This window comes from Cucumis melo, chromosome 4 (genome assembly GCF_025177605.1).
Source record: "Cucumis melo cultivar AY chromosome 4, USDA_Cmelo_AY_1.0, whole genome shotgun sequence".
Taxonomy (NCBI): Eukaryota; Viridiplantae; Streptophyta; class Magnoliopsida; order Cucurbitales; family Cucurbitaceae; genus Cucumis; species Cucumis melo.
The window spans coordinates 2,793,247-2,819,197 of NC_066860.1; the positions used below are offsets into that span (position 1 = coordinate 2,793,247).

The 25,951-nt window shown below is 31.7% G+C and overlaps 3 protein-coding genes across 6 annotated transcripts; all 3 read left to right on the top strand.

Annotated features, from left to right (window-relative positions):
* The first annotated feature begins 6,466 nt into the window (after positions 1-6,466).
* LOC103503753 (KID-containing protein 1-like) lies at positions 6,467-7,793 on the top strand. Its single transcript, XM_008468079.3, has 2 exons — positions 6,467-7,028; positions 7,161-7,793. The coding sequence occupies exons 1-2, from the start codon at positions 6,727-6,729 to the stop codon at positions 7,543-7,545; spliced, it is 687 nt and encodes a 228-aa protein (XP_008466301.2). The 5' UTR covers positions 6,467-6,726; the 3' UTR covers positions 7,546-7,793.
* A 4,494-nt stretch (positions 7,794-12,287) lies between these two features.
* Positions 12,288-18,900, top strand: LOC103503754 (pentatricopeptide repeat-containing protein At5g10690). 4 transcript variants are annotated; one of them, XM_008468080.3, is made up of 13 exons: positions 12,288-12,574; positions 12,936-13,118; positions 13,250-13,382; positions 14,000-14,097; positions 14,208-14,369; positions 14,476-14,544; positions 14,886-15,021; positions 15,091-15,344; positions 15,771-15,794; positions 16,364-16,441; positions 17,093-17,161; positions 17,906-18,082; positions 18,584-18,900. In XM_008468080.3, the coding sequence occupies exons 1-13, from the start codon at positions 12,383-12,385 to the stop codon at positions 18,833-18,835; spliced, it is 1,827 nt and encodes a 608-aa protein (XP_008466302.2). In that variant the 5' UTR covers positions 12,288-12,382; the 3' UTR covers positions 18,836-18,900. The 4 variants fall into 4 exon arrangements, with proteins under 4 accessions (XP_008466302.2, XP_008466303.2, XP_008466304.2 ...); XM_008468081.3 differs by having other exon boundaries at positions 12,289-12,574; positions 15,112-15,344; XM_008468082.3 differs by lacking the exon at positions 15,771-15,794 and having other exon boundaries at positions 12,289-12,574.
* A 2,981-nt stretch (positions 18,901-21,881) lies between these two features.
* LOC103503755 (uncharacterized) lies at positions 21,882-25,937 on the top strand. Its single transcript, XM_017047995.2, has 8 exons — positions 21,882-22,168; positions 22,971-23,063; positions 23,153-23,259; positions 23,494-24,677; positions 24,759-24,809; positions 24,895-24,993; positions 25,128-25,292; positions 25,601-25,937. Exons 4-8 carry the CDS (start codon positions 23,523-23,525, stop codon positions 25,742-25,744), a joined length of 1,614 nt encoding a protein of 537 aa, XP_016903484.2. The 5' UTR covers positions 21,882-22,168; positions 22,971-23,063; positions 23,153-23,259; positions 23,494-23,522; the 3' UTR covers positions 25,745-25,937.
* The last annotated feature ends 14 nt before the right edge of the window (positions 25,938-25,951 follow it).

Consider the following 25,951-nt stretch of genomic DNA (forward strand, 5'->3'; position numbering starts at 1 on the left):
AAACCTTTGATTCTCATTTGTTTATTTATTTATTTTTATTTTTTGGAAAGTTTACTCACTTTTGAATTTTGAAAATTTTTTCATTTGATCCCTAAGTTTTAAAAAGTTTATATTTTAGTCCTCAAATTTATGAGAATCGACTCATTTGTTCTCCGAATTTTTAAAATGTACTTTTTTTTTTAGTAATTGAATCTTTAAAATGTTCAAAATTTTGTAATCATTGAATTTTTAAAAATAAATTTAAAAGGACTCCCGAATAAATTTATACTTTTATATAAATAATTATTTGACTTTTCTTAATTAGAAAAGTAAATCTAAAAATTATGTTATCTCTAAATCTATTTGTTTCTAATTTTAAATATTATATAATTATTATTAAAAAAATCAAACAAAATGTATTTCTAGAACTTTGTCCAAACCGATTTATTCTTAAGACTCAAAGAGCTAACACATATATTCATCAAAACTTGTGAATTAAAAAAGATAATTTTTCTAAATTTTTTGTTGATGTCGAAATGAGTATAAATCATCTGACATAGCTATACTATAATTCTCGAAGTCAAAGGTTCTACCTATTCCTCTGTTTCGCAAATGGTAAAATAAAAACAATTTTTCTCTTTACATATTTCTCTAATTATTATTTCCGAATCTTTTCATGAATATGCATGCATATCTATGTTTTAATTTATGTGAATGACAAAATTGTTATCGACTTATATGTTATTCGTACGAATGATTAATTAATTTATAATATGAGTATGAGTTTTGTTCTACGAGAGATATGAGAAATTTACAATTTTTTTCCTTGGTATTGAAGTTACTCGAAGAACTCTTACGTGGATTTTTCATGTCTTAACCTCAAAACACTTGTGAGTTACATGATCGTGCTAATAATGTTGTTGGATCCTATTCAAAGTTGCCAAGAGATTATTTCGTACTTGCAGGGTACAATCGATTTTCATACCAATTGAACCTAAGATTCAAATGATCGTAAATCTACCTCAAGTCGTAGTATTTTGTTTACATCAATCTCATAATGTGGAGTACAAAAAAAAAAAAAAAAATTATCTCGACCAAGTTTTGAAACATAATCTTGAGCTTCGGATTAGATTAACAACAACTAAATTAATAAAGATGTGGTCTCTCATTTTGTGAGCTTTGTGTTCCTTCTCTTCCTCGCTCAATTCTTTGGTGCGAGTGTGACAACGTTAAGATAGTTCACCTAAATGTTAATCTGTTACTTTAATAAAAAAAACGAGATACATTTAAATCCAACGTAGTTAGGTATACTTAAGAAAACTTTTTGTCCAACATTTTTCTCCTATCCCTTTTACAAAACTGACTACTTCTTAAGAGAAAGATCACGACATAAATATTGTTGAGTTAATCTCACTTTCACATCGTTATTTTAAGTCACACGTTACTGATAAGTTGAATCGTACTATCTTAAAATATTTATTGACACTTTCTTCGTGTAAGCTTGATTATTTCTTGATAAGAAATTATATTTATTTCGAATAAGTGCAAATGATCAAATCACTAGAGATTCCAATTAAAATTTTGTCATATGTCATTTTAATATTTCGTATTGTAATAAAAGACATAACACATTTCATTTTGTTGAAAAATCTTATGTTCCTAAACAAGAAAGAAATTTTCTATAATTGAAATTTTTATGATTACTTTAATATAATGGATCTAAATTGCATATCATTTAGAATTTTCTAGTTGTTTCTTCTCAAAAGACCATACATTACAATAAATATAGAATCCCTCGACGCATTAGTAAAACTACTACTTCTCGTTTAATCAATAAAAGGTATTACGACAAATATCAATTTACACCATGAATTAATAATTGTATCAATTTAGACATCAAATTTTCACAAGTGTATCGAATTAAACCCTAAACTTAACATGATAGAATGTTTGATATTTTCCTAAACCTAAAAATAAATCGAGCTAAACAATTAGTGGGAACAAAAAAGGTACGTATTTTAGAAATACCACGTTTGAAAATATGTACTTGTTGACCGTAATAATTTCAACACTTCTCACATACTTTTGTTATTGTACACATCTCCACCAAAATTCTTGTGTGTTGTGGCTTGAAATTATCAAACGTGGAATCTCTTAAATGAAAGAAAATTAATATCGGGACGAGATGGGGTCGAAGACGTTTATGTGTGGTTTCTCTATCTTCCAAAAGATCTATACATCGTTATAAAGTAAACATATATGTTAAAATTAATTTCATCTCCTACTTATCTACACAAAATTAAAAACTTTTGTAAATATTTTGATCTACTTGTAGTTTTAGTTTACTATATGAAATAAATAATCTACAAGGAATACACTAATTATATAATTTCGTCAATTATACGATAAAAATGATATTATTATAAATTACTTATCCTTTTAGTGGAGAAACATATTTTGTTATATTTTTTTTTTGTAATATTTTGTAAATATATGGATTTATTATTATTATTTTTTGTCAATTTCCCAATTTAATAATATATAATGAGTGATTATAATGATAATAATATTTTAAAGACATTAAATTAAACACAAGAAAAGAAATTATGATAGGTTGGATTTGGACAAATGAAAAGAAAGTAAACTTTATATAGTTTAAATCAAATGGGAATTTTGCAAAATTCATTTCCTTAAAATAATTATGTAATTTTTTTTAATTTTAGTTTACTAAATAAATAATGTTCAAGTTGACGAAAACAGGAAAATTCGATGATTTCTTTTTGTTTTCTATTGGATTTTCTTTTATTCACATCTTCCAACATTTGACTTTTCTGTCCCTCTTTCTTTCCCTTATTATTCCAAGTCGATTTTTTTTTTAAAATCTAAAATTTTCATTTATTTAATAGAAAATAATAGAAAAAATAAATAAATTTATTTGTCTAATACAAATGCTCAATCAAATAATAGTAATTATTTTATTTGAGAAAACGGTCGAAAATAACTAAACTTAACAAAATATTTATCATTTGTAGAAAAACTTAGTACAATAAACTTTTGTTTAAAAAATTGTCAAAAATAGATAAATATTTTCAGTATAATAAATTTTGTCTTTTAGTAGTTTTGTACTTTACCAATTATTTTTATTTTAGAAAAATCATATAATTTTTTTGTTTTTATTGATTGTTTTTCTATGGTGTGTGAATAATCTTTTATTGTTATTATTTTTTAAAAAATCCCTTGTTTTTTGAAAAGAAAAATGGTTAAAATTTGAGAGGTTTTGAAGAATTATATAACAATCAATATATCGAAGCTTGAATTTCATTTGATTAATTAACGAGTTGCCAAATTTTTATTCATATTAATGGATGAATTAGTAAACAAAATTAACTAACACGAAAAATATGTTCAAGTAGAAGACAATACTGACTATTTTAGGAGGTTATTTAAGTATCTAAAAGTACGTGTGTGTGTGTATGTATATGTATGTATGTATGCATGTATGTATGTATGTATGTTAGAATTCTCTAGAATTACGGTGAATGATGTAAATAAATATCTTAAAAGAAAAAAAAATATAGAAGTATCCTAGATTTTATTTAATTAGGTCGAGAAATTCTGAAGAGATCGGTTTGCTTGGGTTCCAAAGATCTTACACCTATAAATAGAAGTTGTGTCTTCATTTGTGAAGCTAAGTAGACAAATAAGCAAAGAGAGAAAGAAAGAAAGAATGAATGAGAGTGAATGAGTATTTTGCGAGTAAAATAGTGTCGATCTCTTCGAGAATATTCATCGGCCGTAAGTTATTTCAAGCGATTGTCTCTTTCTTTTGTGTCAATTTTCTCAATAAATTCTTAACAAATTTCCAAGTATAACGTTTAATTCCTATCGAGTTACGAAACGAAATACACTTATTATTATTATTATTATCATTGTTATTATTTTGCTTGAATTTGAAGTAATGATTTTACCTTACTTTTTTTCTTTACCAAAATCTTTTAGAGAAACTTTTATCTATAGAAAATAATAATAATAATAAATGAATAAGTTATAGAAAATTGAATTTAACTTATTTTTCTATATTTTGTAAATAATCTATATTTGTTATATTTGAAAATGTTTGAGAAATCATATTTTAATCAATTTTAGTTTAGGACCTTTTAAATTTTATTTTAAATCATTAATTTATTTATGGGTCATAGAAAAAAGCCAAAATCAAACTGCCTCCCCAATAACTATACTTTCATCCCCATTTGCAATCTCAACATTCTCAATAAGGAAAATAATAAACAATATTATTCTTTAGATATTCTCAAAAGATCCTTAAAACCCAAACATATTAGATCTAATATGTATGTATGTATGTATGTATGTATGTATGTATGTAATGTCAAAGTTTTAAAATAAAATGAACACATTAATTATTGGTATATACCAATAAATATGCCTTTGGTTTTTTATTAAGTTACTAATAAATATGCCTACCTAACCTTATCCTACTTTATCATTCCTTCAACAAGTATTATTATTTACTATATCTTATAACCTTATAACTATAGTGTATAAGATAAGTTTATCTAAAATTTAAGAATTTTGATTATTTGAATATTTTACTAAATGCGGTACGTTTTACTTGTGAATAGGGATACTAATTTGAACAGTGTAACGATATTTTAATCGAAATTTTGTTTTAAATTATACTATCATTTTAAGTTGCAATATGTTCGTTTAATATCTGTTTAGTAGCTTTGGAAAGTCTATGAAAGGTCAATGATGCTATTACAACCTCGGAAAAGATATATAAAAAAACAAACAAAAACCACTTGATTATTAAAGTATTATCTTATTATTTAATGTCTCGACCATTATTAATAAACCATAACATATTTAAACTCATTGCAAATGCAACTTTTATGTCAAATATTATATTTTGATTGCGTCTTTCTTATATAATGAGAGGAAAATAATATCATAGTCAATGAAGAACTAGTTTGATACTTTTTTTAATTATATGAGTATCTCAATTTCGATGTCCTCTTTAGTTATTTTTTTATAATTAATTTTAGTTCATATTTCTTAGCAACGTTTTCGAAATTTAACAACTATGAAAAATTTTAAAAATTTAAACAAAAACATTTAACTAATGTTTTGAGTTTTCAATGGTCATTTACGTCGATAATATCACTAATTAAATAGTATTTTAACACTATACAACACACAAAAATAAGTAATATTTTAAATGAAGAGTAAAATTAATGAATTATAAGAATAGAAGTAACAAATTAAGAGTTTATTTATTTATTTATTTTTTTTTGTATTAAAATCCAAATCTACGTGCTTAGAAGAACATGTCTCACCCATTCTCAACCCAAACCATAGTCTTGAGCCAAAATGGGTGAGGTGGAGTTTGACCAAGGTCGATATCGACTATAGTCAAACATTGAACACACTACTAAACCCAACAAGTTAGATGATTATATTCTTAATTGATGGATCCGTAACAACACAATCATTTAAGAAATGTGGTAACAAACACCTACATGTTTTTTCTTTTGCAAAGATAAAGTCGAATGGTATTTTGACTTCAACAAAATACTAATTTTAATCTATGTGAATTATATTTTTACGATCATTCTAAATAATTGTTTATTTGTCTAATTAAAATCTCACTCTCATACATTACTTATTTTGATGTTCAACTAGAAACTTATTTGAATTAAAAATGGTCTTAAAAATGTATTTAAACCATTTTAAATTGTGTAAATGAGACCATTAAAGTCATAATTCAACCGAAAGCAAAAACCCCAAAAACAGTTTCATACAAATATCATAATTTCCGGAAGAGAGAAAAATGGGATAAAGACAAAAAAAAAAAAAATAGTTGAAATCGTTAACGTGTCAAAACCGTGGATATCTAATAAACCGCATGTGGAGTCCACTATCCCACCTCCCAAACACTCACCTTCAGTTTTTCTTTTTCTTTTTTTTCTCTTTTGCTTTTTTTAAGGTTGCATTAATTTGTTATGTTTGTGGGTGCAAAATGTCTGCTCGTTCCTATCCATTTATATGTTTCAATGCTTTATCTTTTTTTTTTGTTTTTCCTTTTTATATTATTTTCAAAGTTAATTACATTTTAGTTCATTTAAGATTTATAGGTATATTTTTTAGAGAAAATTTCATAATCGGTCGAAGGTAAATAGTAATAGATACTACTAAACATCTATAAACGACTGATACACTAACCTATACTATCATGCTTTGTCGAAAATGATGTTAAGATAATTATTAGTAAAAGAAAATTCGATGTTAGTTTGTTTCGAGGAAAATTATTGGAAATAGGTGTAAGTATGTGATAAGTAGATAATATTATATCTGAGTGAAAATTGGTCTAAGTGAGTATTAGAATTATAATTTTAATATTGAATTTTATTTTATTTTTGGTCTATATTTAGTTTAATTAAAAGGAAAAAAGAAACAAAAAAACAAATTCCAAACTAAATTCTTCCTCAAAACTCTTAAAATATCCCTTTCTCTGTAAAGTTCATCGAGACCCCCCTTATCCCCTACTCTCTCTTTCTCTCTCTCTCTCTACCCGAAAAGTCAGTGCCAATCACCCCAACCGCCGCCGGTTTATGACAATCAACCCTAATCCTTGGGCGTCACCGGTGGGTTGAACCACAGCGGAGGAAGGTGGGAAGTCCGCCCCATCTCACTAGTGGGACGGAATCGATCTCCACCGCTAACTAACTGATGGAAGTTTTGCTCGGTCCTCCAACCTTCAGCATCGAGGTTCCGCCGCCCTCGGCCTTCTCCGGCGTATCTCTTCCGTCGGAGAATCCTTCCGCCGCCGAGGCTCAGAACCTAGCCCGGTCGGGTTTTCTCCGCTCTGGATCTGGTAGCTCGATTGGGGAAAATTCGTCGGAGAGTTCGTCGTCGATTGGAGTACCTGACGGCGATTCCGATGACGATGGAGGTGGTGATGAGGTGCAGAGCAAGCCAAAGGAAGGAGGATTGTGCGGATTAGAGTCTCTGGAAAAAGCTCTTCCGATTAAGTGAGTTTCTCTATCCTTAATTCTTAAAATCGAAGGTGAATTTAGCAAATTGAACTTGAAAAATGTTCTATTAACCATCTAATTTCGACGCGAATTAGCGATTTCCAACTCTTGAATGTAATGAACTTTCAGAAGGGGATTATCGAGCCATTTCTCAGGGAAATCGAAGTCGTTTGCGAATCTATCAGAGGTGATTCAAGTGAAAGATTTAGAGAAGCCAGAGAACCCTTTCAACAAGAGAAGACGGATTTTAATGGCGTCGAAATGGTCAAGAAAGAAAGCTTCGTTCTACAACTGGCCAAACCCTAAATCGATGCCTTTGTTAGCTCTGAACGAAAATGATGAACAAAAACAAGAAGAAGATGGTAAAGACTCCGGTGAGGAATCCGATGAAGAAGATGAAGGTAAAGGAGGAAGAAGACGAAACCTAGGGCAAAGATTCCATGATGGGAAACTCGTTAATGGCTTCAAATTCAAAAGCTGTTTTGATCTGCAAGAATGTGAACAACAACAATGAAAATGAAAATGAAAATGAAAAATCTTCAAGCCCTCTTTGTTCTTCACTTTTTAAAGCTTTGTTTATCTGAACAAAAAAGGAAGGCAACCAAAAAAATTTATTTTTTTCTTTTTTCAATTTTATTTTATTTTTTATGTTTAATGAGTCCATGTAGATAAATTAACAATATAGGTTCTATATGATTATCTAATTAGATATGTATATGTATTGTATTATATTGCTGGTTTATGATATGAATGTTTGATGGAGATGGCAACTTAGGGTGGAATTTATGCAATCTCTTTCGGGTTAAGAGTAGGTGAATTATAATCGCTCTACGCAGTCATGTTTAGTTTTAATTGGAAATTAGGATTAGAATTTAAAACAATTCACATTGTTAATATTTTCAACTCGTAAACCAACTTTCAAATACTACCTCTGCTGATTGATCGTCGTCGGCCAACCTTCGATGAACCATGCTTCATCGGCATCGATTAATTAAAACAATCTGAGTATATATAACAAATTATACAAATGCTTTATAAAATTTTTTAAAATATAATTGTTCTTTATTTTAAAAAAATTTTATAAATAAAAATGACATGAAAAACCATTATTTAAGTTATTCAAGATGAGGTTTTTGTTTAATTATAATAACGTTTTAAAAAAAATCACTTTCTCATTCTTCTTTTTAATATTTTTTCCCAATTGTTATTATTAACTATTTTTGTTCTATATATATCAAATAAACTCGACATACATACTTCTATCTCTCTCTCTAGCTTAGATTGACGATATTTTTCATTTTTTCGTTAGTCAAATTAACTAGTTCGAAGACCTAAAAGAAAAAAAACTTAACGGTCAAAGACAAAACTAAAATTCAAAATTTTATGGTTATTTTTATTTCTAAGAAATAATTTGATAAAAAGACTTATAAATTTACAATAATTGAATTCAAGATTAAAATACTAATTTATTTTATATATTCGTGTAGTTTAGACTATAATAATCTGTAACCAAGTACTATAATAATATTGTTATCTATTAAGAAACGGTCATATCGGTCAATAATCTTGATATCGTAGATTCTAAAATAGTAGTTAACGTAACAAAAGATGATTATTATAGTCTTTATTTTAGAGCAAAATTGAGTGATTTATTATTTAGAAATTTGAATTTATGAATTTTCAAGGTTTAATTTTGTTCTGAACATTCAAACAATATATACACAACAAAATAACATTTTAAACAATGAAGGTTCTCTTTAAATATCAATTTTTTTAAACATTGGTTTTTTTAGTAATGTTTTATAGATTTTTTGTGTAATAAATACTCAACCATTTCTCTATCTATAATTATACATATTAATTAATAATGTGATTAATCTAAATATCGAGAATAAAGTATCTATCTCAAATTTGTTTGAAATATAATCATTTTTTAAAAGTAACAAATTCTTTAACCTTTTTTTTTTTTGTAAATTGTGTGTTTCATATGAAATAAAAAATAATAAAAAATAAAAAAAATAAAAAACAAAATACACTAAGAAATCAAATTTTTTAATAATGTTGGGTATAAATCCTGTCCCCCATTGACTCTAGTCTCTTCTAATGGTCCAATACAAAATTTCAAACCTTCTTCCCTTAGTTTATTGTATACATTATACATGTGTGTGTGTGTATATATATGTATGTATGTATGTATATGCACATATTTATTTAAACTTTTGAAATGAAACTTTTTAAGTATAGTAAAAAATAAAAACTTCTAACCAATAATTTTGATATTTGAATCTCACGTAAAACTGCTATAGATGTCTATAGAACGGATCTAGGATGTCATTCCTCAAGCTCGTCCTTACTTCCCATTTCATTCTCCATCCTCATGGAGAATTTACGAGTTTGAGTTATTCGCGAGAAATTTTCACTCCTTAACTTATTTTTTAAAAAAGCCTAACGAATTTAAATAACTAATGTGATCAATTTTTAATTAAATAATTGCTATATATTGTTTTTTTTAAAAGGATATTTGGCCTTAAAAAGTAATGATTTTTTTTTTAAATTACAGTCGAATAAATATAAATGAGATTATTTATGTATATAATTTAAATATAAATATTCAATTTTAATATATTGGTGGTAAAACAATAAACAATCATATTTTAAATATAAATAATGTAATAGTTATACTAAATAAATAAATAAATAAATACTAATCGGGACGAGAAAGAGGCAGGAATACGTTCATCGTCCCCGTCCCCGTCCCCGTTTAACTCACACATGATTTTTTGCCACTCTTTACCTCATTTTTACCTAATTGAGGAATTGCTGCCCCATTTTCGTGAGAAAATTGGACATCTCTAAATAATACACAAAATCGAAACCTACTATTTCAATTCTTGTTCTTTGAGTTTTGTTTCATTTTATTTGCTTTTGAATGTCACTTTATTTTCGATTCTTTCAATAAAATTTATTAATAATATTAATAACAACAACAATGATGATCAATAAACAACACTATGTACATGAGGGACTAACTAATTTCCCATTTTTAGGTTAAAAAAAAAACTAAATTTGTACATTAAAAAAAGAAGAGTAATTAATTGATAAGTATTGAACAAACTTCAAAGTACGTTATTATTATTGTTATTGATTGGATGTTTGTTGAAGGGTGATGTTTTCGACGGTTTCGTGGTTGTCATGGAAAATGTCATAGAAGTTGTTTTCGTAAATTATTTATTTACTTATTCGAAAACTTATGTGGGGTTATTTTATATGGTTTGCTTATAATTCAATTAAGGACGTTTTTCCTTTTCTCTTTTATTTCCAAACGTTCGATTTTGTTAGAGTTATCGATTCTACTTTGAAGATACTTTAAGCTTTTTTTTACGAGGGGATCAAAACTTCATTATTCTTATTGAGTTGTTCTCCAACTTGGTGTCCGTAAGTCAATAAAGGTCATTTGCTCTAACGTATGAAATATAACAAATGTGGAGAGGGCGAGGCTCAAACATCGAAGGGGGCCAAAGTGTTAACTATGTGAATATTATTATACTTTGAAGAGCCTATACTCTACCCGAATCAATGTAATAGACATTCAATGAAACGGAAAGAGAATATAACAAAATAGAGAATAAAATTTCAATCCTAATCAACCATGAGAAAGAAGATAAAGAAAATTGTACCAAATGGTCGGACGATAAATATCTCAACATCACACGTTATCTATAACTCAAAAAGAAAAAAAGGTATAATATTATTATTTCAAATAGATTATGATTATGAGGGTAAAATACATTTTTGCTCACTTTGGTTCCCGACGTTTGCTAAATATTTCTAAATGGTCCCTGGATTAACTTTAACTTAATGGAATGCGTACTAGACCGTTATGTACGGATGTGGACATTAGTTATACTTGACGCATGTATAAATATTATTGGATAGAAGGATTTGAGGAATCGTTGGAAGAAAAGGTTGAACATTCTTCCATAGAATAGACACATGAAGGAAGCAAAACTGGGTTTACGAAAATGGCAGCTTAATTCCAAAATTCCTTCCAAACCTCATCTTCTTCTTCTTCTTCTTCTTCCATATCTATTTTCACTCTCAATTTCTTCTATTTTGTTTCTTCTTTTGAATCTTCCACACATGAAAGCTTAGCAATTTGACTTTAAATCCAATCCACGAGCTGCAACATTTTTGGAGTCGAGATTTTTATGAATAGATCTGAGAATTGCCGGCCACAATAGACCAAAGGAGAAAATCAAAGGGAAGGAGAAGGGAGGATGATAAATTCACATGGAAAAGGTTGGAGAAGAGGATGTAGAGAGAGAATGTATTCTTTTAGCATGAAGAGAGAAAATATTTCAAACAATCTAAAATATAATATTGGTTTAAGTACAAAAGATATCCACCTCATTCTCTAAGTTTCGACACGCCACGTCGTTTTTTCGTTAGTCAACTAACGGTCAAATTTATTTGAGGGATTATTTATAACCATTTTCAAAAGTTTGGGGACTAAAGTGTATTTTTTGAAACTTTATGGACTAAATATACCTTAACTTTAAACCTCCAAAACCAAAGAATGTATTTTGCCCTAATTATTATTATGTTTTAGGGTTGACCAGAAAAATAGTTAATTTATAGGTTTATTTTTTACTGATTACAAAAATTAATTTAAATTATAGCAAAATTGTAAAAAATGAAAAAAAGAATGCTACAAAAATGTTTTAAATGTCCCTACTCTAGTAAAAAACTCAGATGTCAAATACAATTATTCCTAAACCATAAGTACATTATAATTGAAAATTAGGTTCTCCAACCACGATTATTCTAACTCTTTCCTATTTGTAAAAATATTTGATACGGGGAGATTGCATCAGTCTAGGATAGTAGATTTAGTTTGGATTTATTAAATTTGAAGATCAATACAACGTTTTTGTGAAATTTGAGATATCCTGACTTATCTTGAATCCATTCATATACACTATATCGGTAATCTATGAATTATCCTATAGGAAGGATAAATTCAGGTTTAATATAATTAAAAAATAGGGGAAGTGGCGATTTTGCAAATTTTCTTATTTTCTCTGTCTTTTTCCAATTTTCTAGTTGTGATCTACGATTTTGCTATTTCCATCGTTATGTCTATGTTGTACGTATTCTGATTGGGCTGGGCTGTGTATAAACCCACAGAATTGGCTTAAAACGAGCCAGGCCCAGTGCCCAACCAAACGACACCGTTCATTTACCGCCAATTTTACATCCCGTCGTTCTTCACTCATCACTCTCTCCTTCGCTCCATGGAAGATGATTAATTTCTCTCGGTATCTTATCGGCACTCACAACCACCGGAGAAGATGCTACCCATCGCCTCATTCTCCTCTCGTCACTTGGCTTTATATACATCCAACTCAACGAACGTATTTTCTTGTTCGCTTCCTTCTCGCACGGCCACCTCCCGGCGTCCGAGAGACTCTCCTCGGAGTCCTAATCTCAAGCGGTTAACCTCTCGTGTCGTCAGACTCACCCGTCGAAAGCAGCTCCACCAGGTTTTACTTGTTTCTGTTCTTTACTTACTTTGTTTTACACTCATTTCAACTGTTCAACATTGAGATCATGAGAAGAAAGACTGAGGACTCCAATCTTTGGTCATTGCTTGTCGTTGTATACGAAATTCTACTCTCATGCCTCTTCCGGATAAAGGCTAATTTGATAGTTTTCGTTGTCATCTTCATTTAAGCGTCGGTATTTCATGGATTCTTATTGATTAAAATTATAGTCTCACGTAATGGATTAGTGTGGTATAGTATTTTCGACGTTAGAAATTATTGGTTGTACTATAAGTGACGGTTTGCATCGAACTATATCCTTCTCGGAAATTAGGTCAGTTTTCATCATTTACTTTCTCAGGTATTTGAGGAAATTGAGATTGCCAAGAGACGTTATGGAAAGCTGAATACAATTGTTATGAATGCGGTCTTGGAAGCTTGTGTTCACTGTGGTGATATCGATTTAGCTCTGAGGACTTTTAATGAAATGTCTAAACCAGATAGTTGTGGCCTTGACAATGTCAGTTATGGCACTCTATTAAAGGTACTTTGTTATAGTTAAACTATTCCGAGTTTTAGATTGCTAATTGTGTGAAGTCCGTAATAGTGACAGTTTATGTCGGAGAGTCATGATTAGTTCTTGTTCCAGTCACGTCTTCATCTTTTCTTTGCCAGGGTTTGGGCGAAGCTCGCAAGATTGATGAAGCATTTCAATTACTTGAATCTGTGGAAGAAGGGACTGCTATCGGAGGTCCAACATTGTCAGCACCACTTATATATGGTCTTCTAAATGCTTTAATCGAAGCAGGTCAGTTCCTATGAGAGGTCACTTATTAAGCACTTTTATGTATCCTTACCGTCTTTATCTAAGCTTCAAGGATCAGAATAACGTCTCAAGTGTTTAGGAAGTTAGTTTATGGTCAACTTATTGTACTTTAGTTGAGATTATAATACTTTCAGGTGCAAATATTTATATTTACTGTATTACATTTACTGCTGCAAGTCACTCACTATCATTAAAAATTCAACACTCCCACCTTAATTGATGGTGCTGAGCATTATACTTTTCTCTGTGTAACAGTTTAGGTATATGCTTGTTACTATGATAAACTTTCAACATTTTAATGGAAATATGTAACAACTAAAATCAGCATGGAATGGATGGTGCAACTTAACATGGTTGTCAGACGTGATCATGTATCTATCTATGTCAGTTATTCATATTTAAACGGCTTAAAATGAAACATTTGATTTTCTTTTAAAATTTGTGCCTTGAACCTCCTAAAAAATAGTTAAGTATGCATGTTTTTGAATGAATACTATGCATTAAGTTCCTTTTTCTTTTAAAATTTGTGCCAATGGTCTTATTAGTTTTATTTTTTAAAATGTTGCACTTATGCTATCATGTTGATTTTTGTAGTGCAGGAGACATGCGCCGTGCCAATGGTCTAATAGCACGATATGGATACTTACTTCGTGAAGGAGGCAATCTCTCAATATCGGTTTACAACTTATTGATGAAGGTGTGCACACAGTTCTATTTCTGCAGGAAAATATTCTGACCTGGTGAGCAATTGGAGAAGCCTGCATTTGGATTATGTTGCTCAGTAATCCTCTTCTCTTGGATTTTCAGGGGTACATAAGCTCAAGTGTTCCTCAAGCTGCTTTGGCCATGTACAATGAGATGCTAAATCTGGAGTTGAAACCTGATAGGCTCACGTATAATACATTAATATCTGCTTGTGTGAAGATCAACAAACTGGACGCGGCAATGCATTTCTTTGAGGAAATGAAGGTCGCAAGCTTGAAAGGCCAGTTTAGAGCCTCCAAATATTTTTATTAATTGGTTGAGAAATCAACCGGTGTTTATATTTTGTTACTCATAATATCATTCTTTTCAGGAACGAGCTGATAAGTATGATCAGGAAGATGTTTTTCCTGATGTTGTGACTTATACTACTTTACTTAAGGTCAGTGAACTTTTCACCTGCTTTGCTTATCATGAAGACAATTTAGTTTCTACAAGTTACATATGCTTCGGATTGGTGGCTCTGAGAAGAATTGCTGCAGCCATTGTTCACAAACCATGCAAAATCTGCCTCCAACTTAATTACATATGGCAATGGGGAAGTATTTACTCCCCCACCCCTCATTCTGGTCTGACCCACAATAATTCTTGCATGTTCTAATTTTTCTCGAGGGTCTCTAGGTTGTAGCTCCTTTGGATAACTAGAACTACGAGCTAGTGCATCTTGATTCACTTTTCTGACATGAACTTTCCATTCATTAATTACTGTTATAATTTTTATAGAGTTTTGGGATTCTGAAAGATGTCCATCTTGTTCACAAAATTGTGCTGGAAATGAAGTCTTGTCATGGTTTATCGATTGATCGAACTGCATACACCGCAATGATTGATGCTTTGGTTAACTGTGGCTCTATTAATGGTATGAGTGACTACATTACTAGTAAGTGGTAGGAAATTTTGGGATTGAATTGTACTGACTACTGATTAGGTAATTTGTCCCTGGTAGCAGGTGCTCTTTCTTTATTTGGGGAATTATTGAAGCTTTCTGGATGGAATTTGGAGTTACGGCCGAAGCCACATCTCTATCTCACTCTTATGAGAGTCTTTTCTAGTAGAGGAGATTATAGGATGGTCAAATGTTTGCATAGACGCATGTGGCTGGACTCCTCTGGAACTATTTCTCTTGGATATCAGGAAGAGGCCGATCATCTTCTCATGGAGGCAGCTTTAAATGACAATCAGGTACTACCCATTTTCTTCTGAGATTTAAATGTTTTTGAACAACACATGCCTTGTTGTTCCTTTTCTCCTTTTGGTGCTACAAGTTTGCTTCCTTTATATTGTAGACAACAGCATGTACACCCCGAGTAGATACTAGATAGAGACGGACTGTTGATTGTTATATAAGTGAATTAGCTAATACAGTGGTAGTTTATCTAATTTATTATAGTTTTTACCACAATGAGGGTCTGATTGGTAAAGAAAAAAAAAATATTTTACTTTACGCATTTGGCAAGATTTTAAGTGGCAAGTTGTCAAAAGCCATCTGGAAGCAAAAATCTTCTGTTCATGAAGTGTTTTTTGGTTGTTGGTGTATGCGCAGTACATATTTGATCCTAAAAAGGGTTTTCTTCATGCCATTTCTCCAAATTGGCGTTTTATGTGCAGTTAAAGAAGAGCGGGAGACTAATTGTAAGTTAGTATTTTAAGGAAGATCATACACATTTTTGAAGTCTACTGTACAAAATATTGCATCGCCATCTTTTTAAGCATACAGGTGGGATTATATGAAATGCTCTGGTGAGAACATGTTGGAGCTAATTAGTTCTTTGTTGTGGGTTTCTGTTACTAACTGTTATTTTTATTATTTAACCCAATGGTTCTTTGCTTCCAATCCGATTGAGTTATTTTATTTTTGTTGGCCCCCTTGGACTTGCCTTGGTTGGGAGGATATTATATGTTGTCGCTTCTGAAAGGTTTCTTTCAATGAAGGTTCTATTTCCTATGGTAAGCAGAATCATGAACGATTAGAGTTGTTAAAGTGATTTGAAGGTGAACTGCAAGTGAACTGCAACTTTACAATCTTGATGAAATCATTTTAATTTTAGAATCTTCCAACTTTCAGATTTGGTTAATCTTCTTTCATTTTTTTTTTCTCTAAGAATTTCACATTATCAATGAAACTATGACTGTCTGTTTCTCATAAAAAAATTCTTTTCTTTAAGACATTTCATGGACTTTGTGATATATGTCATTTACAGATTGACGTGGCAATAGAGAAACTTTCAACAATTATTAAGAAATGGAAGGGAATCTCATGGACTAGTCGAGGTGGCAGTGTAAGTAGATATATCCTACCATCCTTAATTGTTAGGTTAAGCATTTTGCCACTTTGGAGCCTCTACTTGCGTTGTGAATGGAGGATATTTTCTCAATTCACTATTTCTTGCTCTCCGGGATCAAAGTTGATCTTATTTTATTTAAACCTGTGTAAATAATTATCATAAACTTCATAATGGGTCCATTTTTTCATGTTTCGTTGGTGATATGCTTCAAAGGAATCCTAAGGCTTACTATGGGCCTGGCATAGGATGATTTATACACGTCTCTCATAAAGCAAAGCTGGCTAGGTTTCTTTTAGTTTTCTAGTTCTTTGAAATCTATTTATACACAACTAAAATCTCCTCGGCACTTTAGCTGCTTGATAGGTCTTGATTTGAAGATAATTATATGCTGCCCTATAATCCAGAAGAATTTATAATGCCATCATATACTTCTAGAACTTCTAAAGCGTCTATGACCATGAGAAAATTTTCTTTTGAGCCGTCCAATGCTTGAAAGTTGAAATGCTCTAACCTCTTTCCGTTCTCTGCATTTGAAGCCTTGAACCGTGGTGTCTTTTATGAAACTGGATTATTTTCCCATGGCTTGTCGCACTTTTCTTTATTCAATTAAGGTGATTTCTAATATTTATATTTTTGCTGATCCAGGTTGCTCTGCGTATTGAAGCATTGCTGGGACTCACCAAATCTTTCTTTAGTCCTTGCATATTTCCTCGGGTTTGAATTTTCTCTGTTTACATGTGTCCGGTTATTTTACGTCTTAAAGATGTTATGTATGTGCTAGGAATGCTATTAGGATAATTGAGGAACATTATTAGAGTATTTAGGGCCATTAGGAACTAGTTGGAGAAGTTATGGTGGTATGTTATAAACAGAGTGGGTATAAAAGGGTAAGAGGTATGCATCGGTGGTGTTGATGGTTTAGGCTTGAAAGAACTTAAAGAGAGAGGATCATAGTAACTTGAATTACTAGGGTTATCTCATGGATCTTTATGTTTCACATTTAGTACCTTTGGGTTCGATTAATGTGTTAGTGCTTGTGAAGAAGTTTGCATGCTTTAACTGTGGATACCGTAAATTCTTAGCAGAAGCATTTAGTCATTTCTTCTTTAACTGTTAGTGGGTGTGTAATAGACCCCCCGATTAAATGTGTATAGGAGGAGGAAGTTGAAGAGAGAGAATTGGGATTAACGAATTGTTATGGTTGCTTACGTGAGGGCCTGAGTTAATTTTGAGTGTAGGGCTGGGGGTGGATATCTTTTTGCTTATTTCTTGAGCTAGTATGTATTGAGAGAGAAGGGGAGGCTTTTTAATTCTTCCCTTGGGAATTACCCTTATTGATGAATAAACTCAGCTTTCTAATTCTCGAGTCTTAAATATCTGCCATTACCATACATTTTAGTTAATTATTTGATCATATGTAAGTCTTCTCTTTAGTTTAATCGTACATACTCATTGCAGGTAAATCTGGGTGCACCAATTGAGAGTGTCATGATGCCATTTAAAGCCGTTCAGCCATTAAATGGAAGCTTACTGTTGAAGGAAGTGGTTATGCGTTTCTTCGACAAATCAGTTGTGCCTATCATAGACGACTGGGGTAGATGCATTGGACTACTTCACCGAGAAGACTGTACTGAGGTTAGTTAGAATCTTTTTTCCATTACAAATTACACCACAGAGATAGAATCTTCTCTTTAACTACAGATGGTATTTCTTCGGTGAACTTTAATCCTTTTGAACCATATTATATATCAAAATGGCAGAAATATACTCAATTTTTTAAAAATAATATCTTATTCTACCACATTTGTAATTTCAACGAATGCTTAATTGAATAAGACAAGCTCCTCAAGGAGGATCATGGTCGGTCTTTCAAGAATTAACATCCTGTTTTTCACTCAGAAATTTCCTACAAATTGTTAAAGTTCGTGAAAAAATTTAGCTTCTTTTAACAAAATCTTCCATGATGATTAAGCACAAGCTTTGACGGGCTTGTGCAACCTTCTAGTTATTTCAACCACGGGCTATTTTTGTTATTGTTAGATTTCGATAAATTGGAAGGCAAAGTTTTATACCATATCATTTAACCGAATGGTTGTGTTGTGGATGTATAGAAGTAAATATTTGTTCATGGTGCAGTTGGATGCTCCCCTTTGGAAGATGATGAGAAGTCCTCCTCCTGGTGTAACAACTACAGCATTGATTGGACATGTTGCAAATCTAATTCTGCAAAAGAGGTACAAAATGGTTGTTGTTGTAAGACATAGCAAGTTTAGTATGTATTATGGCTCGAGTTTGAGGGCTCTTGGTGTTTTTACTATTGAGCAATTGTATGGCTTTATGTCTCCCATTCCAATGCCGCATCGGCCAAACGTTCCACGTAAGACGTAATAGATGAAAACGGCCCTCCATTTCTTATAATAGATTATTAGCTTTACAGCAAATGTTTTCATGCATCTCCCGATTTCTGTGTGGTATTTTCATTATACTTTTTGAGCATTGTGTCTATTCATTTTCTTACCCTTAAAATGTTTCAAATTGCTATTACGTTATCCTAAGAAGCACATACACTTTACTTTGGCTAGCGTGTCCGTGTCGGACACTTGAACACTCCGACACTTGGTGGACACTTATCGAACCGACACTTGGTGGACACTTATCGAACACTTGTTAGTGCAGTAAATGCATTGGACATACATAGATCACTTGTTAAGTAGACTAAAAAGATACATATATGATAATAACTTTTGAGTTTAGAATACATCAAGCTAAGTCTTTTAAACATATATTTGCATCAATGCATTTACTAAGATTTTTTACTATAAAGATGATATATATTCTTTAAAACCAACTGTTTAAATAAATGTGTCTTTGTCGTGTCATGTCTTATTAGATTTTTTAAAAATGGTGTGTCGGTGTCTTGTCCGTGTCTCATATCCATGTCCATGCTTTTTAGATGTCATCTTAGATCGTTTACTCAATAAGTTAGTCGTAAGATCCAAATCAAAGTTATTTTGATGATAACCCTATAAATATCATAGGGATGGACATCGAAGATTCAAAATGGAGCCTTAAAAAGAAATAAGGAAATGATCGACTAAGTTGCGTGATAAATTTGGTCGCTGGAGTTGCAATTGCTGCCTTTTTCTTTCAATCAAAAGCACTATGTTGCGAAATTTCAATTTCTTTTATCGTTGGTTAGATCAATTAAAGTCTCCCTTGTGCCTGTACCCATCCATTTTTTTTAAAAAAAAATGGAATATTCATTTCGACATGTTTCGACTTCCATCTCCTTGTGCGTGTACTCATCCATTTTTTTTCTAAATTGAATATTCATTTCGACATGTTTCAACCTCCATTTTTCCCAACTTAGATATTCTGGAGCTATATTTTTTTAACTTTCATCTTAATAGTCTATCAAATTTGGATAAACCTTCTCTCAGTTTGACGGTTTCTCCTTTACAGGATGTTGCTACTTATCTTATCATATAGACATCTTCTATCAAACGAAAATAATAACAATTCTCATTCCGTCCCATACTTCTTTTTTGTCTAAGAATTAAGCCTTATGTCATCTCTTGTCTTTGAATCGGTGGCCTTTTTTCTTCACCTTCTTTTGGTCTAAAATTGGTTTCCATTTAGCCTTACCATTTGCTTTGGCAGTTTTAGGTCCACTTGCAGGCCACATTATTCACAGCCAATAAATAATGTTAGTTGTCCCACCAACTGAAGCTTTCATATTTAATGGGGCATCCTAACCAGTCCTTACATATCCCTACTAATCTGCAACATTTTTTTACACAAATTTCAAAGAAAAAACTTCATCAAGAACTTGTATTTAAGAGCAAAACAACCAACCATAAACCGTGTAACAGACATCTCTTGTGTGAAATATATGAATTGAACAAAAAACTGTTTAAAATCTTAAGATATGAGAGAATGAAAGGAGATTAGGTGAGAAAAATGAGAGATTATTTATTGGACTTGGACATCTCATTCCTCAAAGACAGTGGCCGAAGATTATTGTGTTTTGAAAATTTTATTGTAAACATTTCCTCTCCTAACCTAAACCTTTCCCTCTCCAAATATTAGGTAATATAAATCATGCTTAATCAGACCATTACTACTCCACAAAATAATTTATTACTATTATAAATGCGTTGAAATGGAAAAACAACACAGTATAATTAGCTATTTTCTCCCTGGATTGACGTAAGTTGACGCGATAGTATATAGTTTATAGTAGGGACATTTTCAAACATGGTAAATTGAGCTAAAATATTTAGAATGTATAACAAAAATTCAGTCTGTATCAATGATAAAAAATTATGGGTTTATCCATGTCTATCAAACATAGTATCAATTAATACATCTATTTACGATAGAAAATGAAATTTTGTTATATATTGTAAATATTTTCGACTGTTTTTCCATTTACAATCTTCTTTCTTTATCGATATATGTTCTTTAAAATTCCAATCTTCCATTTCTAAAAAAATGAAATCCAAGCTTCCATTACGTGAATATAGTAAAAAAAAAATAACTGTTTTTATATAAAAGATATACTTTTTTTTATTAGAATTTGTGTATTTCGGAATATAATTTTTAATTAGTAAGAATGAAATAATTTTATGAGAAGTGAAAAGAAATATGGGCCCACATGGAAAGCGATACCGGGCCCACTACTGCGATAGCCATAGTCGCTCACCAAACTAGACCACTCACTAAATGGGCCGTTGAGGGCCCATTAAAGAAGGGTCAAAATGACGCTTCTTGCCCTTGGTGCTAATAAAAGAAGTAAAGAGCATTTTTTATATTTGGCTGAATTATATAAAAATATTCGTATGTTTTTTTTACAAAATTTCAAAAATACTTTGAACTTTTAAAAATAATTTTAGAAAAATAATTGTATCGTTAATATTTTGTTTTCAAACATATTAGTTAACTTGTAAAACAACTTAAAACACACTCTTATTGTTTATAAATGAATCCAAACCGAAAATCATTAAATTTCAAAAGTTGCATTAATACATGTAGATTTAGAAAAGGATAGTTTAAAAATGCTTCTATGATTAGTAGAATGTTACTTTTGCTTCTTTGAGTTTAATTGGTACAATAATACTTTTTTATTATTAAAAAGTGCATTGTTTTTATCGTTCTCTCTAACAATTTTTCTTATAATCTAACATAATATTATTTTCATTTCTAAAACTTCTAAAATGAATAAAAAATATTTTAAAGAACGTTTTTTTTTTTAAAATCGAAACTATTTACAAAGTATATATTTCTTTTTTATAAAAAAATAGTTTTATTTATTTATAACAATTTTTTTAATTCCCAATTCGGTACATCTCTTTGAATTTTCTTAGAATACAATAATTCAGCTGCCACTGACACCGTAGTGAAATCGTTTATAATGAAATGATCGGTTGAAACTTTACAACGTTCCTCAGCCGTCCATCAGAAACACTCGAATCCAACGGCCCATATCGCCGAAGCCGCCATTCCTTCTTCTTTGTTCTTCCTGCTGCACAACGGCACCATTGTTGAGAGTCTTCAGTTCGGCTTCTAAGAAAAGAATCTCTCACTATCTTGATTTCCTTTCTCTTTCACCGCCATTCTTGTTCCTACGACAAACTTAAGAAAATCGCCTTCAAAAACTTCATCATTCCTTCTTCTTTTTCTCCATAATTTCCACTTAATATGTGTTAGAATTGAAGTTCGGTAATTACCATTCTTTTCCACTTCTTTCGGTTTCTAAAGCTTTTCGACTTTTATGAAGTTTTTTTTTTTTTTTTTTTTATCTTTTTTAGTGTCTTTATGATGGATTCTCTTATCCGAACATTTTTTTTTCTGCCTTCTATTTGGATTTTGGCAATTTTCTTTTGTTTGGTTTGTTCAGTTTAACTTTTCCTACGCTTCCATTTGAGTTGATTGTGATGCATTGTTACCAGATTGCTGTTCATGTCTCTAGCTTCGAAATAGGAACATTTTGTAGAAAGCTATCGATCAAAAAAATACATTGAGATCCACTTTCTATGAGGATGAATTATTATTGCATATGCCCTTTGGGTTCTTTTGCTCTATTCTTTTAATGGTATTTTTTTTTCCAGAAATGTTCCTTGAAGATCAGATATTCTGTTCCTTTTCTGCGTTATTGTTTGTAGGGGTTTCTGTGATTTTCTATCTGATTATGGGGTTTCATCCCTTGTTTTCCTTCTCTTTTTAGTATTGTAATTGTTAATCTTATGAGTATCCTCCAATATTCATTTTATATTGAATGTTTTAGCTGTTAATTTGCTCATCGTTCCTGTTTACTCAATAATTCTCGAAGCCTGCAGATCTAGATTGTGACACAAGCACAGTAGGACCTATTAATATCTTGATTTTTTCAGGTTCAATTAATCATATGATCATATATGTATTTAGCTTGTTTTTGGACCTTACTACTCTATCTTGTCCATCTTGTTTCTGATTGTTTAACATCAAAAAAGTTCAACTCATAATCATGTAAATGTTGCTGTAGGTCAAGTAGATATCATTGAACAGAAAAAGGAAAAGGAAATAAGGAAGACAGAGAAAAGCTTCTTCAAAACTGTACAAGTGAAACTTACCTTGGGTAATCATTACCTTCTTTTCCTTGAGTCAGAGAGTAAAAACACGATTGAACAGAAGGATTCTAATATATTAATGTAAACATGGGTGCAGATTTGATCAAGTGCAAAAGCAAAAGTACTTCTTGTAATCAAGGCTATAGCTTAGCAGATTTCCAAGTTGAGATTAATAGTTGTTGTTCAGCGCTAAATATATTTCAGGTATTCTCCATCTACTTCATAAAGTTTTTTGGATATGAATTTGTGTCTTTCATGGGGTGCTTTTTTCTCTTATCTCTACATTCGGTATCTTCGCTGTAGTCTAGTATCTTTTTCATAGTCCATGTATTTTGATATCCTAAGTCTTGTGCTAGGAATTTGGTACGGACTCGAATGATGAACTATTGGTCTAATTGTAAGTTTTTCCACTTATTGTATGCTCCATAATTGGTGCAGATTGGTTTATAGACTGCAAAGAGTTTCTGATGGATGGGTATTCTAGCAAAAGAGTTCATGTCGGAATTGTTTCTAGGAAGGGACCTGGTGTAGTTTTGAGGGATAACATGAAGGACAGGGATCAAAGTAATCAATACAGTAACCGACCTGGCTGCACTGGCAGGATATGCTCCAGTAGTGGCGCACAAGTTGGTTGTTCGAGTAAATTCAGCTCAAAAAGACCATTCCGCAGCTCAAGTGGTAAAGAAGGTCTTGGAAGTTCCTCTGGAATCCAAAATCTCAGGAAATCTTTTCCAGATCCATTTGGAAAGCTACCATCTAAGCTTGAAATAGATTCATCTGAAAGTGATAGCATTCACGATGAGTTAGAAGAGCTGGAATTGATCTCACCTCATGGATTGTTCCATACAGGGCTTCATGCAAAATCTGAAAGTCCAGTGCTCACTAATGCCATGTTGATGGAAAGGGGAAGCTGCAGTACGGACTTTGGCAATGTATCTAAGAGAATCTCCATTCAAAGTTATGAAGTGGACAATGAAGATCCTCATGCATCAATGAGGCCTAGAAGTCTTTGCCAGAAATCAAACGGTAGTTCCAGTTCCTACAGTTCGAGAAACCTCACAAGTGATTCTGTATCTGAAGTAATTCCATCAAATAATTCTTTACTGGAACCAGACCTTGTGAGAAGAAAGAATGTAACGAAGAAGATACCATTTGATGGTGAGAACAGTTCCAGTTCTAGAGGAAAGAAGGCGAGTGGAACTTCCCGAGGACAAAAGTGTATCTACCGGCATGGTATCTCTATTTCTGATCAAATACCAGGTCGAAACGTGTTTCACAGGAAAAATATTCTTTCATCACACGGGACTCGAAGTTTGACGAGTGTATGTAGTGGGGGAAGGCATTCTTACCAAGGGATAAGTGACAATTTGTCGCTGCAGGATTCTCTAGCCACGACTTCATGGATGCCTCAGATTAATGTCTCCGGTTCCTCAAATGCTTCTACTTCACTTCAGTTACCTTCAGAATCACACTCCAGGCAGCACACTACTTCCACAAAATCAGAAGGCTATAGTCAAAGGCTACATGACATTAGACAAGCTACTTCTGCAGAAGTTGATCTTTCAAGCACTTCAACAAATGCAAGCCGTTTTAGAGGCCACAATGACGATGAAATTGCTGAGGTATTCGACTTCTTTAGACTATGCATCTCATTTTTGTGATTTCGAGAGAGAGTTGTCACTTAATTATTATACAATTCACAGGTACTATTGGCGTTGGAGAGAATTGAACAAGAGGAGGACCTAACTTATGAGGTGTGTAGTCTTTTGCTTCCTCCTTTCATACTTCTAACTAACTGAGAATCAATCATGCTGACAATCTCTTCATTTTGTCCTGCAGCAAGCCATACTTCTTGAGACGAGTGTGTTCCTCAATAGCCTGAACATCTATGATCGGCACAGAGACATGAGACTTGACATTGATAACCTGACATATGAGGTTAGCACTTACTTTTTGAAAGTAAAAAGTCAATTGGATTACTTCTGCAATCAGCACATTTCATATATAACGGTTTTGCCGAATACTCCTCTGCAGTAGTCTTCACCTCTCTTCTTTCTTCTGTTTTTAAACAGCAACTTTTAGATTTAGAAGAGAAAATGGGGACCGTAAGCACAGCACTGTCTGAAGAAGCACTGACAAAATGCCTTAATAGAAGCATCCATCAGTCCAAAGCTGAAGGAGGAACAGCGATGGATCCTATTGGAGATTTGAGTGATGTCAAATGCTGTATTTGTCAGGTTCCTTTTTAGCTCCTTTCTTTACTTCTACTCATTTGATCGATTTTAACACCAGGGAGACTGATTTAGTGTGTAGATTGATAGAGAGCAAATGTGAAAACGACTTGAAAAACTGAATCAAATTTCCTTTTGGGTTTGAGAATAAAATAGGCAACATGCATGCAAATTCAAATTTCAAGGGCCAACAAATTCAAAATTATAGCTCTGTTCTCTGTTTTCTTTGATCTTCACTTGAACAATTAGTAGTTTTTATTTGGTATGCGAGTGAAAATTTAAATCTTTTTGTCCAAAAAAATGCTTTTTTGCAGGAAGAATATGTGAGTGGAGATGAAGTTGGGAGACTGCGATGTGAGCACAAGCATCATGTAGCATGCATTCAACAATGGTTGAGGTTGAAGAACTGGTGCCCCATTTGTAAATCATCAGCAACAGCTTCTCACCCTTTCAGATGATATAAAACCAAATTAAATTTCATCGTCTAATAGTTCCACTTTATAGAGATTTAAGATTCACTGTCTATGGAATTTTATGTTTCTTTTGTACAAATTACATCTATTTTAATCTCTTCATTCACCAAGAGACTCAAGCACTTGACCTCTACTCTTTATTTATTTGAATGAAAATTGTTCATAAGTTGATTGGAAATCTATGATTTTGTC